The 15,074-nt window shown below is 36.1% G+C and overlaps 1 protein-coding gene and 1 long non-coding RNA gene across 4 annotated transcripts in view; one reads left to right on the top strand and one right to left on the bottom strand.

The window, feature by feature from the left end:
- The window catches only part of LOC127513950 (uncharacterized), a 200,981-nt gene that overhangs the window by 93,391 nt on the left and 92,516 nt on the right, over window positions 1-15,074 (top strand). The window lies entirely within an intron of this gene.
- The window catches only part of cbfa2t2 (CBFA2/RUNX1 partner transcriptional co-repressor 2), a 37,425-nt gene continuing 26,333 nt past the window's right edge, over window positions 3,983-15,074 (bottom strand). For 2 of the 3 annotated variants that reach the window (XM_051896176.1, XM_051896178.1), the window contains exons 3-11: window positions 13,965-14,206; window positions 13,793-13,882; window positions 10,433-10,614; window positions 8,955-9,202; window positions 8,787-8,872; window positions 7,934-8,141; window positions 6,513-6,581; window positions 5,938-6,128; window positions 3,983-5,079 (exon numbers count right to left, since the gene is read on the bottom strand). In XM_051896176.1, coding sequence (XP_051752136.1) covers window positions 4,783-5,079; window positions 5,938-6,128; window positions 6,513-6,581; window positions 7,934-8,141; window positions 8,787-8,872; window positions 8,955-9,202; window positions 10,433-10,614; window positions 13,793-13,882; window positions 13,965-14,206 — 1,613 coding nt within the window. In that variant the 3' untranslated portion in view covers window positions 3,983-4,782. The remainder of the gene's footprint in view (window positions 5,080-5,937; window positions 6,129-6,512; window positions 6,582-7,933; window positions 8,142-8,786; window positions 8,873-8,954; window positions 9,203-10,432; window positions 10,615-13,792; window positions 13,883-13,964; window positions 14,207-15,074) is intronic. The other variant, XM_051896177.1, reaches the window with a different exon arrangement.

Raw genomic sequence — 15,074 nt, forward strand, 5'->3', positions numbered from 1 at the left:
TAGTTTCGGATTTCTGCCTTCGCTCGCTACGTTGTAATCACGTCACTACTAGAGCAAGCTCCTGATTGGTTAACGCGGCGCGAATATTCGCCAAAGTTCAGATTTTTCAACTCGCGCGATTCACGTACGTCAAATGCTCAATTCGCAGGATGTCTATCGCGTTTTTGCAATGACTTAACATGTAAATCACTCGTGCTTAACGCTTCATTCGTGTCTGGTGTGAACGCACCATAACCACACTGCATCGAGTCGGTCTCGAACCCCGCTCGCAGAGCACTAACAACAGCTATGTTTCCATCCAAAGTTACGTATTTAGCTTATGCGCAAACTTTGAATATCACATAAAACATTTGCGAATAAAGCACTGTTTCCATCCAAGGAGTCAAAGAGAACAAAACGTCACTTCCTGATACAGCTGGCGCTAAATATCACTAAGAAAAATGGAAGTTTCTGCAGTAGAAGCCACTGTATATAATAATTTTCATATAATAATTTGCACCTCAGAGCACGCAGATGAAACAATAAACGCTGTCATGTTATCTTGTATTCAGATGCTTGGTGGTTGTGAACGCAGGTGCTTCTGGGAGGGAATTATACTGAGCCACTTTAAGGATAGACTTGGCTCATCAGGCATTACAGAATGACCAAAACAGCATTTCAGATGCTGTGCAACAAGATTGGTCCAGTTATGCTGTCACATTGCAAAGTCACATGTCTTTTTTGATGCGCATCAAGGAATTTATTCAGTAAAAGTGTTTCCATTGTAGTTTATGCACAGTTTTCGTGTAGCATAAAACATCCTACTCATTTGAGCGCTTAAGTTTTTAATGCGCATTTTTAGAATTTATGTGCATCTTGGCGTTTCTATCCAGCGTTTTTTATCCGATATCCCAAAATGAGCATAAAAATAGGTGGAAGGAAATATGCTAAACACAGTTTTTTAGCGGTCGTCAGTGCACCTCTGAGATGGGTTTACCTGCACATCTCTTTCTAGCTAGCCTCTGTTACACATGAAATGCGAGTGGATGTCTGTGTATCACAGCTGAAGTGCAACAAAATAATGCTTTACGAAAAATAAAGCACAGATGATGAACGAACGACACAAGTGCAAAAAAATGAACGTACAGTACACAAGAGTAAATACAAACAAGAGTTCGTTGTTAGTCGGCAACAGCACAGCGGCTCCAGACAATCACGACACTCAAACCCAGTGTTACTCACATTTGAAGCAGAATCAAAGCAGTTTTCAGGCCTTCCCGTGTAGCTCTCTCCAGCGCTGGAAAGCTTTTCTAATATTAACGCGGTCCTAAAGCGCTTGCCCAGTCATAACCCTTCATTCCAGTGATATTCTTCTGAGCTTTTCTCTTTTGTATCTCCCTCTTGCTCGTTCTCTCTCCTCGACGGCCATACGCCCCCTAATGCTGATTGGCTACACGTTTGTTGTTGTTTGCTGGCCGACTAACTTCCAAACAGCATTTTTTAAATATCGCTTACCCCTCTTTTAATGATTTCATGTTGCAGCAATGCTATTTTTTGAAAAGTTTATTGTTGTGTACGTTCACATGCTACTTTTTGTATAATACTGTAGTATTTAGTAAGCATGATGCCAGTATTCATTCTCAACATATACTTTCCTCTCTGACTCCCTCTTCTGGTGGTGTTTGGCATTCGTGCATCCCAGCAACTATAGTAAATTATAATAAATTACTCAATTGTAAATTTACTAAATCCATAAAAAACATTTTTGTTGCTTGAAATAAAATAAAATGTTAACTTAAGTAAAATAAAACATAAATGGCAAGGAAACATTTCTCATTGTGTGTGTGTGTGTGTGTTCACTGTGACAGACATCCAAACCCACCGAGGCAGAAATGTCAAGAGTGTCGACTGAAGTGATTATGATTGGTGGTGTTGAATTCAGACTTTATTTCTGCACTGGTTTTTGTGTTGCGTGACTGTCATTTATACCTTTAATCAAGTCGTGTTGTTCCAAAACACTCTTAAATGTCAAGCAACTTTATTATAGTATCATGATGACAGAGCAGATCTTTGTGAGGATGAGTGTGTGTGGGTGAAGATGAGACACACACACACACACTGATCCTGCACATCTGCATGTTATGAATGACTAATGCTGTCTGTCTTCATTAACGTTAATGTTTAAACCTCCAGAGCATCAAAATATAAGACAATCTGCTCGCCTGTTCACTCAAAAAAATAAAAAAAACCTCAAACTACAAAGCAAAAAACTCAGCTAGAGGACTCAATATGGATTTACAAAAACCAGTGTATTTACCATATTTAAATGGTAGGCTACTTTCTTTTTAAAAAATCCATGCTGAAAATCCTTGGAATTTTACACATTTCAAGTCAAAAGTCTTATGATAGTTTTGATGAAGGTTTGAAATTAATAGTTAAATAACTGTTGAATAAGTGAAAGGATGGTACAAAAAATCCCAACAGCAAGGGTTAAAGATAACGGGTCAAAAACACTTCAGAAAAAGAATTGTTTTCCATATAGTGAAGGTGAATGGATTCACTGTGAAGGTGGAAAGTGACACATATTGATGCTCCAATCCCAAGAGAGATTAATCTGTGAAATATGACACCCTGTTATTATTGCTATCTGCATTATAACATTATAGACCCTCAGGGGCCTATATAATATATTTACATGAGTTTTAATCCAAACAAACTTTATTTATTTGACTAACAATTCATCTAAAAGCTGACCATGAATCAGTCGGTTGGTCATGTTAACGAACTCCTTTAGTCAATCCATACGACTAGAGCTGGTAAAAGCAGTGTGTTTCTGCCATCTAGTGGAGGAACGTGGAAAAACACTTGTCAAATTTCTGAAATACTCACTTTCAGCTAATTTAAAGGGATAGTTCACCCAAAAATGAAAATTCTGTCATCATTCAAGTTGTTCACATCATTCAAGTTGCCACCCTCAAGTTGTTCCAAACCTGTATAAATTTCTTTGTTCTGCTGAACACAAAGAAAGATTTTTTTTTTTTTTTTTTTAAGATAGTTTGTGGCACCATTGACTTCCATAGTAGGGAAAAAAATACTGTGGAAATCAATGGTGCCCAGAACTGTTCAGTTTCCCACATTCTTCAAAATATCTTCCTTTGTGTTCAACAGAACAAAGAAAGTTTTGGAACAACCTGAGTTGTTCAGAATTCTCATTTTTGGGTGAACTATCCCTTTAAGACATTTTCTTTGCTTGACAGTTACTATGGAAACCTTATTTCAAAATACCTACTGTAAACAAACATCACCTAATGTAAAACCGTGCTAGATTAATTTGGGGATCTTCTTGAAATTGTGTAAACAGCTTTCAGAATCGTTCATATTGTGACGGTACCATGGTACAATGATGGCATATTTAGGTATTATTAATATCTGTTTTTCCTTAATTTTGGGGGGAGGAAACTATGGTATGGTAAACATGGTACATAGGTAAGATTTTTTCATTTTAGTCTCTTGACAATAGAGGTCACTAAATCTCATCGCAACACATTTCTTTAATGTTTTGGCTCTTAAAAGATTTCACATCTGAAAATCAACATTTGCAATTTATTCACCTCAGGTTTAAATGTTCAACATTTTATCACAATAGTGATATGTGAAATTATTTTATGTTGGACTACTTATTGTAAATCAGATGACAGCTGGAGTGAGTTTTTTCTATGGCAACTTAATTGACATTTAATGCATATGGTGAACTCTTCTTTAAATGTTATATTTTAGCATCTGTTACAGTAAATGCTTCTTACCCTACATTTTAAAGGGTTTTTTATTCTATATGAATATCAGTGCAAAAACAATACACCTTAAAATTACTATTAAATAGATGGACTATCAAATCAGCTAAATAATAAAACTGTTATGATGTGCTTCATTTTTTCCACATTTTCAATACAATCAAATCCATTAGCCGACCTTCACAAACACAAAGACCACCGAAGCCCCAAGGCCACGTTAATGTCTTTATTTTTTAATATCTACTTCATACCAAGATTCAAGAATTCTTGAAGGGGGAAAAAAAATGAATGTCACAGAGTAGCTCACAAAATAAAGATTCTCTTGCACCGTTATATTTTACACATTCTGATAATGAAAAAATAAATCAACATGTTGTGTACCGTACGAAACGAAGGTTGTTGAAGAAATAAAAGAAAAGAAACAGACTCACCGAACCCTTGACTCTCTACATGTGGAACAAACATCAAATTATGTACATATCCTCCTGAGATTTTAGAGTTTTGCGTGTTGATCCACACAGACCGGTTCACACTAGACCTGGTTTGGTGGTTTTTATGTCTTTATACCGTTCGGATCTGAAGCTGATGATTGTACAAACGGACCCTGATCAAAACTGGTCCCTTCAGACCAGGGTTTGATAACCATGTTTAACACACACTTACTGTACATACAGTGCACATCTGATGCACTAAAGTACCGATTCTCTGATAATATTGTCATCTAATAAAGTCTGGAACAGGAACGAAACATGTCACAGCATTGACAGCTTTGGTGAATCCATCACTTTTATATTGCTCTGATATTTACAGAAACACACACTCACGCACACAAACAAACAAACGCTCACGTAACACTGACAACAGTTTGTGCGGGTGAAACCAATCACCAGAAGATCTGCACCAAATAAGCCAAAAACACGTCGTCCTGTCGGTTAGAAGTGAATAGACTCTCAAGAAATGTGTCTGAATATCCTGGTTCTGTCACATCCATGAATTACAATCGTCTTTTCCGCTAGTGTCCGCTGGCGTCCGGGGTGGAGGAGGAGGACGCTGGTGTGGATGGTGTGGACGCTCTGGAGGTGTTGGAGGTTTTCTCCAGGCCGGGACTGGGGACGGGGCCGCTCTCGGGGGCTTTGGCCAGGATGCGTGCGCTCAGGGCGGACATGGGTTTGGGCTGCGTCTGGAGCCCCGGGCTGCAGATGAGATGATGTCGCTCCCAGTCCTTGTGCTGACAGAAGGAGCCGCAGTATCGCGCCGCGTTACAGCCGCTGCACGTCTCGCTCGCCTTACGACCGCAGTTCCAACAACACTGACAACCACACAGAGACACATGACTTATGGTCATTATTACAATATTAAACATTACAATATAAATATAGAAACATTACACGTTACAATATTAAATATAATATTAAATTCAAACTTTTATAAATACCATTATTCTGCAAAAATGCATTAAATTGATTAAAACACTTATATATTATTTATTTGATCTTATATATATATATATATATATATAGTATTTAATCTTTTATATAGTATATAGTACATATAGTATTTACTTGATCATATATATATAGTATTTATTTGATCTTGTTTCTTGAGCAGCAAATCAGCATATTAGAATGATTTCTGAAGGATCATGTGACACTGAAGACTGGAGTAATGATGCTGAAAATTCAGCTTTTCATCAATAAAATAAATTACATTTCACTATATATTCACATAAAAAAGCTATTTTAAATCATAATAATATTTCACAATTTTTGATATATTTTTGATCAAATAAATGCAGCTTTAGTGAGCAGACGAGACTTCTTTATTTAAAAATATTTTAAAAAACCAAATATTTGAACAGTAGTCTATAATATATTATTATTATTTATATAATATAATATATATTATTATTATTATTATTATTTAATATATGCCCGCTAATAGTGATATTTTTTATTTAGCACCTAATTTTGATTTAAAATTGTTTACCAGCAGTAAACTTTCTGTGGGCGGTAATAGTGCGGTGTTGATTTGGTCAGGCAAACAGCACTAACGTTTGCATTATAATGAGCCTCATTTGCATAGAATAGAATGATTTTAAATATTCATGATGTATATCAGCACATTCTGCATCTGGTTAGGTTGGTCAGTGAATTAAGAAAACTCTCACCTCACTGGAGTCCTCCTGCTCGTTGATGACTTGTATGGCGTCTTCGGTGGCTTTCCTCTTGGCCTCAGCGAGGGTTTTCTCCATCTTGGCTCTCTCGGCTGTGATCATCTCGAAAGCTTTCTGTTCGGCCTCGGCGACGGCCTTCTGCACCTCGTCCATCGCTTGCCGCTTCACCTCGTTCACCGCTTCCTCTGCAGAAGACAAATGAGATGTTCGTCAGGATTTTGTGTGATCTAACAACAGGAATGAATCACAATCACCTCTGCTTGCTTAGTTGGGGTTTAAAAGACACTTAATATTTTCAGTAATATCATCGATTTGACTGCACTGACACTACTGGATGAGAACAAAACTTGAACTGAATAATGAAACTATAGTCTTCTGTAGAGAATTTGAATGTTTGATTGTTGGAAATGTTTGAAACATTGCATTTTCTTGTAATAAAACAAGTTATCAATATTGAACACAGAGCTTGTTTCATTTATGAAAGTGTGATTAATGAGAAAGGAGACTGAGGAACAGGTGGTAGGGGAGAAAACAGGTTTCCCAGGGTGCATCTGGGTTGCCGCCCTTACCGGCTTTCCTCCATATCTCATCAGGCACGTAGCCAGAGCCGGAGCGCAGGGGAAGATCCCTCTGAGAGTCTGTGTGAGAGAAAAACAAAGATATTAGGAGCAAATTACCATCAAAACCATGCAGGAGGAACGGATATGGAAGCACGAGAGAGAGGACGGGCCGCTTCGTGATTCTTGGGCAGCGTTTGGTCACAGATGGCGTTGAGAAACACAGCCAGACATCGGCGTTTGAGACGACATTCCCTCAGATTGGACCCAAATACACAACACCTGCTCGATCAGCAGGCTCGCACACACACAAATACTCTCATATAGAGACGCGCACTTAACCACACCACCGCTAGGAGGAAGTTGATTTAAACTGAAAAATTTCCTCAAACTCTGCAAAATTAGCTTAAATTTAAATGCATCTCTCAAAGTCTGGTTGTGCTTTCTAAATGAACCCCTGATTATTTTTATATTTTAAAAAAAAAAAATTACCAGTGTTATTTTATTAATATTTATAAAAATAGGCATATTTTCTTAAAGCAAATCAGTGTTATTACTAAATAAAATTATTAAAATATTTTCATTGATTAAAATAAAGCTGAAATATTATAAGCTAAATAAATATTACATTAAAAAAAACCTAAGACATGAAATAATTTTAGTCATATTTATATACTATTTAATTTTTAGTTTAAGCTTTGGTAATTTTATGTGCTTTCATCTTTTTTATTATTATTATTTTTTTTTTTAATAATACTATTTAGGTTTAATTTATTTTTATTTCAGTTTTAGCTTTAGTTCAGTTATAGTTTTTAGTTTTTTCCAGTTAATATTTTTAGTGCTTCAACTTAAACATATTTCAGTTAGTTTTTCAATCAATTTCTGATTTTTAGTTTAAAGTTTAATGTTTTTCCATCTTTATATTTTATTTTATTTCATTTTATTTTAAAGCAAGCTTTTTTTGCTTATATATATATATATATTTACAGTCAAACCAGAATGTATTCAGACACCTTGAACATTTCATTCATTATTACAGTTTATTCACTATAGTTTAAAAAAATGGTAATAAAATATTACAAGATCTCAGAGTTAAACTGTATCAGAAAAAATTAATCTTAATTATGTCAGATAACACTTAAGCAAAACATGGTCAGGTCAAAGTGTCTGAATAATTTTTGGTCCCAAATTTTTTTATCAATTTTACTGGTAGTCCACTGTATGAAGAATTTTTGGGTATAATATGTCACAGTTTACTTTATAAAAATATATCAAAAATATCAAAAATGTCTGAATCTTTGGTTTGACTATATTTAGCTTAAATTTAGTTGCATCTCTTAAAGTCAGGCAGTGCTTTGAAAGCTCAGTGGCAAAAAGGGGCCAAAGTTTAAACTGTTTGAGCTTGAAATGATTCTGAACACTGAACGACTCACCTGTGTTGATTCCCTCTGCTGACAGAGGGCTGTGTGTCTTGGTGAAGGGGACGTTCACTGATGTCGTCCCGTTCTTGCGTCCGTCATCGTGTGGATTGGAGCGCCGCCGCCAGTAATTAAGTTCCTCGCGGTCCGACTCCTGACAGCGCCGCAGAACGCTCACCGAACGCCGCGTTTTCTCCACCATGTCCACAATGCAATTCAACACCTACAACCAGAGATGACAGAAAAATTTAGTACATGTCATAAATTCACACACACACACACACATATATATATATGATATACATTTTGCATTAAAGCATTGAAAATGAGATGTTTGCATATAATAATGAGCGTTTCAATGGAGAATGTTCTTAATTTTCATAATTTTACAATGCAAAAACACTAAAATAGGCTTAATTTCTTAAAACAAATCAGTATTATTACTAACTAAAATTATTAAAACATTTTCATTGATTGAAATAAAGCTGAATTATTATAAGCTGAATAAATATTAGATAAAAAAAATTAAACAAACATGTAATTAGTTTAATTACTAAAACTAAAATACAAATAACTAAATAAAAACATTAAAACAAAAACTAACAAAAAAAAAAGACAAAATCACATAAATCACCTAAAACTGAAAAATAAAACCTAAAAATAAAAGCTTAAAAATATTAAAAATATCATAATAGAACATAAATGATAATAAAATAACACACAAAAAAAATACAATTTCTTATTTTATTCTTGATTTTCAAGCGAAATACAAAGACAGGTATTGTGAGATTCACCGTCTAATATCACTACTGTACCGTGGTATCAGCACAGTATTTTTTGTAAGAATTATTAATAAATCCATTCTCACATGATCCAGATGTCTCCATTCTTCAGCCCACTCTCTCTCCGTCAGTCTGTGGTCTACAGGTTCCTCACGGTAGCCTCCGTTACTGCCTGAAAATGGCAACAAAAACACATCAGAAATTCACGAGTAGTTTAAAAGTAATCTTAAACTCAAGCTGCCGTCAGTCAGTACCTGGCAGCCGCGGCCTGTCCTTCAGCTCCCTCAGCTCCAGGATACGGTGTGGTTCTCTGTACAGCTGAGGTGTGCTGATGTCATCCAGAGCATAGTGCTGCAGAGGGGGCGGAGTCGGGTGGATCTGGGTGGGGAGCTGGAGCGGGTGGGCGGGGCTGTGTCTAGGGGCGGGGCTAATGGTGCAGATTCGTTTGGCAGGAGGCTCCAGGGAGGCGGGAGGCCGCTCGTGAAAGCCATTCTCTTTACTTCTGGAGTAAATAATAACAAAATAAGTAAGAAACAAATCACTGAAGTACCTTGCAGTAAATACCATGGTATATGAATATGGCAACCATTCAGTTCCATGTTATACATTAAAGCACAATGGTAAATAATCCCTCATAACACACTGAAAAAAAAAAAAAAATTGGTGTAGGATTTACTTTAAAACAATTTTCAAAGAAATTGCTAGTAAATTTCACAAATAATTACAAAGAAATGGCATTGAATTGGAAATGAAATAGCATTTTCTTGTAAAACATACTCCAATAATAACAAAATAAGTTTTTTTATTTTTTAAGTTTTAAATTATTTTTTTACAGTGCACATAAAAAAGTACCAGTCATACCATGTTTTATGCAAAAAAATTGTCACAGTAATATCGTGGTATTTTTTGAGGTACCTTGCAGTACTAATGTAAACATCATGGCATATGAATAACCATATATATATATAATATATATTAAGGGTATATAATATATATAAAGGGCTTTTTGAAGTTGTAAATAAAGGGGGAACAGGGTTTTACAAGAAAATACTATTTCAGCCTTTCTACTTTAAAATTTCATGTTGAATTCAATGTCTTACTTGCCATTAATTGTGAAATTTACAAGCAATTTGAGCAAAAATTGTTTCTACACCAAATTTTTTTCACTTACAAAAATCACCACGGTCATTCCATGTTTTTTGGACATTATACCATGGAAATGGAAATTTTCTTATGTACAATGGCATAAAATGTTTTTGTTTTTTTGGTCATGGTACCATGGAAATACCATGTTTTTTGGACCATATTATATTTTTTGTCACTGTAATATCATGGTATTTTTTGAGGTATCTTGCAATACTAATGTAAACATCATGCCATGTGAATAACCATATATATACAGTACAAAAGTATAATGTTATCTGATACCATAACTTTAAAAAAAGTTGTAAATAAAGAAAAAAAAGACGTTTTTACAAGAAATTTTTTTTTTTCTTTTGTACTTAATATTGCTGTAATTACACATTCATTTATATATCATGGCATAAAATTTTTGTTTTGCTCATGGTACCATGGAAATACCATGTTTTTTGTTCTTGTCACAGTAACATCGTGGTATTTTTTGAGGTACCTTGCAGTACTATGTAAACATCAATATATAAATATATATATATGTATCTAATACCATAACTCAAGGTCTTATTTCTCGGAGCATGTGTGCATGTGTTCATACCGGTTAGGACTGTGTCGTTTGCTGCTGTCACTGGGCTCCAGCAGGAGTTCGGAGGAGTCGGCCGGAGACGGGACGGTGGTGCTGAGCAGGAGGTGTTCGTGCTGGGACAGATACTGCGCTGGAGTCTGTTTGGCGGCCCGAGCGCAGTGCAGCAGCTCCCTCTGCAGTAAGGGCAGGTTGGCCTGTGTGGAGGACACAAATCTCACTGCATAACAAGCATCAACTAAATGGAAAATTGCTAGTAATCAAACCCACTTTGGAAGCAAGTGGTCTAAACTAATCAATGACCACCACATTTTTTGCATTTTTCCTGATAAGAGTGGAGATAAAGCTCAAAAAGATTTCTTCCTCGACAGACTCAGAGGAGCCACGGCGCGCATGAAAACTCAAAGCAGCCTTCGCCCGAGGCATCTGCTCAGCGTCACTGCATGTTCTGCTCACTATTACAGCTCCAGACCGCCATTTTCACCAACATCTCGTCAAAATAGTCCATAAATCTTTCATGCAAAAACACTTCAGCCGCAGGAGGATGGAAATGAAGAAGAGAAACAATCGCCGACATGAAACAAAACAGACCCAGCGCTCCATTTCTTATATGATGAGCATGTGAGTTTGATTACTAATGTGAGCATATGAAGAATATCAGACTGTTAAACCATCTGGCAAACACAAGGGGAAAATATTCTCTCATGTAACCATAAATTAATGTACATCTCTCTCTCTCAGTAAAGGCCGTGACACATCAAGCCATCGTCAAAGAACTAGCGGCGACAAAATCTGACACCGCAAAGACTACAGGAGACTGTCAAAGACTATAGGTGACGGTAGGTACTTATTTTGTACAAGTAATTACTTCACGACTGCTAAAAAAGTATGTTCTATCTAGTATGAATGTGTGTAGTATGACTGTAATCTGCCCTTACGAAAAAGAAATATGCTTCATTCATTTTATTAAGTATACTTAAGTAATGTTCAAGTATATTTTTAAGTATTCTTTATGCAGTAAGTATACTAATATCAATGTACTAGTAGTATACTTGTAAGTGTACTATTTCAATACTGCTTGGGACTAAATTGGCCCACTTTTTTAGTATATAAAGTATACATTTAAGTGTACTATAAATGTAACAGTAGTAAACTTTAAGTGCACAACTTTATAAGACAGTATGTAAAACTATGTGAAGCTACTCAATCAAAAGAGTAAACACAACTACAAGCCAAGTATACTTAAAAATACTTAATTATACTTTTAATTATATCTCGATCAAAAGATTGAGTACAAGTATTGAACGAATATACTTGCACTTTTCTGTCAGTACAAGTCAAGTATACTTAAGTGCAGTTTCACATATATACTTTCTTATTTTTCAGTTTTAAAGAAGTATACTAATAGCACACTTGAATAAACTTCTTTTTCGACCTACCAGCGTCAGTCGCTTCACTGCCATTCATAAACCCTCTCTCGTGGCCTCATGGGATAGTAAAACGTCCATCATAAGCACACTTCGGAATCTCGCCAGAAGTAGTAGGTCATCCAGGTACTTTTTGGCGGAACATACTTCTTTTGTCACATACTGTTTATCGTCTAGTATATAGTAGGGAAGTATGTGATTTGGGATGCAGGACTGCAGATATCTGATCTGATAATTTTTGCTTGATAATTTCAATGAACCAGTTCAATAAAAATGGTTCAGTGATTCACTCAGTTCACACACAGCATTTTATGCGCTTTTATTAAATAAAACATGAATAAATACATCTGGTATCACTTTGCTTTGTATTAAATGATATAAACGGTTCTGATTTTAGTTGTATTTGTCATATTTACTGATGTTATCACAATCAGAAAATAATTTAGTACTGATGATAATCATAACAATTCTGTTTTCACAAAATATATTAAACATGATGGTCTGGAATGCTTTAAAATGTTTACTAAACCCAGGACAAGAATCCCTATTTTTTATTACAAGTATGACAAACATCTCTGTTCATGATTAACTTCGCCCTGCTCTCACATATGCCGCCTGTCATTCACGTTCTTGTTTTGCGCCGGCAAATATTCCTGGACAACTGTGTCAACCGCTGCCGAGCTCCATATGCTGCGCAGGCCCCGTAAAAACAACCTGCAACGGTTTATAGTCGTGTTTCACACTTCCGACCGCCTGGAATTCTCGGAAGTCTCAGTCTGCTCCATAAATTACCAAAGGAAATATTAGATACCCTACACTTTCTCTGTTAATCATCCCTGTCATGCATGGTATTTGAAAAACGTCGAATTCAAGCAGCTTCACGTGTTTTATCCTAAATATCTTTCCAGGTATTCAATAATATCCAAAAAACTTCTTTCATACAGATTTTTTTATTGGCTTTAATGGTGTTTTAATGTCCCAGCTAACAGGGAACGCTCTCTGAACATTCTAGCAACGTTTTTCCTGTAACGTTTTGTTTTCTAGTGAGTTATCTGGTCTTTAATAATGTTTCCTTAACGTTCACATAACTTGGTTTTTAAAACATTTAACTGTTTAAACCGTAAGTATACCATCGGTGTCATGATAAATCGGGTCCTTCCTCGAAATCGGGTGTCCCCAAACTGTCAGTTAACAATTATCCTTAGTATATACTAATGATATTAATTTAAAATACACATAGCTTACTATATAATGTGTAAGAGAACAAATTAGTGCATAATAAAACTAATTGAATGTAATTTCTTACACTTGGTTAACTGTTGATTAATAAATAATAATTAATTTGTTAATTTGTTTCATTTATAACTGAAATATTGGGATATTTAACACTTAATTTAATACATAATTACATTAAAGATAATTGGAAATACATGTACGGTAAGAGCAAATGCGTTTATAAACTAAGCTATCAGGCTAATCGGGTATCTGTATGCTATGCTAGTACATAAGCTAACTATTACAGACATAAATGGTCATTATACCGTAGTTCAAACAGCATTTAGCATAACATGATTTTGTAGGAACTGTAATCAGGCACTAAAGAGAGTACCTATTAAAAGCAATTTGAACCAATGGGATCGCTTGCGGTCCTAATGGAGACCAGATTTTGGGGGGGGACCCAATTTGTCACTACTTTTTGTACTATGTAATATGTCAAAAAATCATACAGCTCAGATAGTCATGTGTCATATGTCATTTGAAAGGTCTCATGGAGTAGAATACAACAAGTTTAATTGTTTTGGACTTGAGTGAGTTTTTGTAAGTGAGAAAACAACTCAAAAAACGCCTTCAGGGCTTAAAAAAACTGGACGTTTTGAACGTTCAGAGAACATTCAGAAATAACGTTATGGGAATTTTGAGCACAACTACTCCTTTACTGGCCATTTACCTTTAAGAATGGTATGACGAACGGCCTTAAGGGGAAGTTTGTGGCTTCTTGCAGTCTGGAGTGAAACTCTTCAATGGTGACGGTGGAATTCTGTGGAGAAAAAAGACGCTTGTTAACCCCTTCCACATACGACCAAACTCTGCTCATGCAGACATGTATGTTATAGACGTACCACCAAAGCGAGCACCAGGTTTCGGACGCTCTCTCCGATCTCGGGCGAGATGTCATTGCCGAACTGCTGCAGCGTGGTGAGGAAGCGCTTGAGTTTGCTCAGCTGCCGCGCGCCGCAGGTGGCTGGAAGCTGCTGATTGGCCAGCGAAGAGGAAGATGATGATGACGGGCCGTTGCTGTAGCGCTGAGGCGGCGAGGGAACGGCGTTGAGCATCGGCGGGGAATGATTGATCCCATTGGTCACTGCACAAACAGAGAATGTGGTTAGGCTTGTGATAATGTTAGCTTTTATTTTATGTTTTCAGTTTTAATTTTCATTTTAGTTTAAGGTTTATTAATTTTGTCTTAGTTTTTTCATTAATATTTAGGTTTAAGTTTTGTTTCTTTTCTTTTTTTCAGTTTTAAGTATGTACTAAGATGTACTTTGTCACATGCTGTTTGTGTGACACCATTGTGAACACCGTTACTGACAATCCTCATTTTGGCTGCGTGAGATTCTCCAGCTTTGTTGTTGTTGAGCGACCGAAGCATGAGCTGTTAAAGCTCCACCCACTTCTGGAAAGCGGGCAGCTCATTTGCATTTAAAGGGACACACACAAAAACGGCGTGTTTTTGCTCACACCCAAATAGGGGCAAATTTGACAAGTTATAATAAATGATCTGTGGGGGATTTTGAGCTGAAACTTCACAGACACATTCTGGGACACCAAAGACTTCTTGTAAAAGGGGCATAATAGGTCCCCTTTAATAACTATTCATCAGCTTTTAATAAACTTTAAGTGGACTCGTCAAAAACTTGTCTCCTTTATCATTAGGAGTGGATATTACGGAATACTTCTCAGTATGTACTGCCTACTAAAAATAGTACACGGAACATAATGCATGGTTCCACAATTAAAATTTCAAACAACTAGTATGCCACGTTGTTGTCACATGACTTAGGCTGTAATCACTTCTGTTTTATTCATCACTCTGGAAGTGGAAGTTCAAGTGAAGCACATCGCATACTGCATACTGCAAATTTGGACATGCAATAGGTTTTTTGGTTATTCCATGCATGCAAATGGTAAAAGTAGTATGGTAGTATGACACACTAATGCCAGTGTCACAT

Source organism: Ctenopharyngodon idella, chromosome 6, assembly GCF_019924925.1.
Source record: "Ctenopharyngodon idella isolate HZGC_01 chromosome 6, HZGC01, whole genome shotgun sequence".
Taxonomy (NCBI): domain Eukaryota; kingdom Metazoa; phylum Chordata; class Actinopteri; order Cypriniformes; family Xenocyprididae; genus Ctenopharyngodon; species Ctenopharyngodon idella.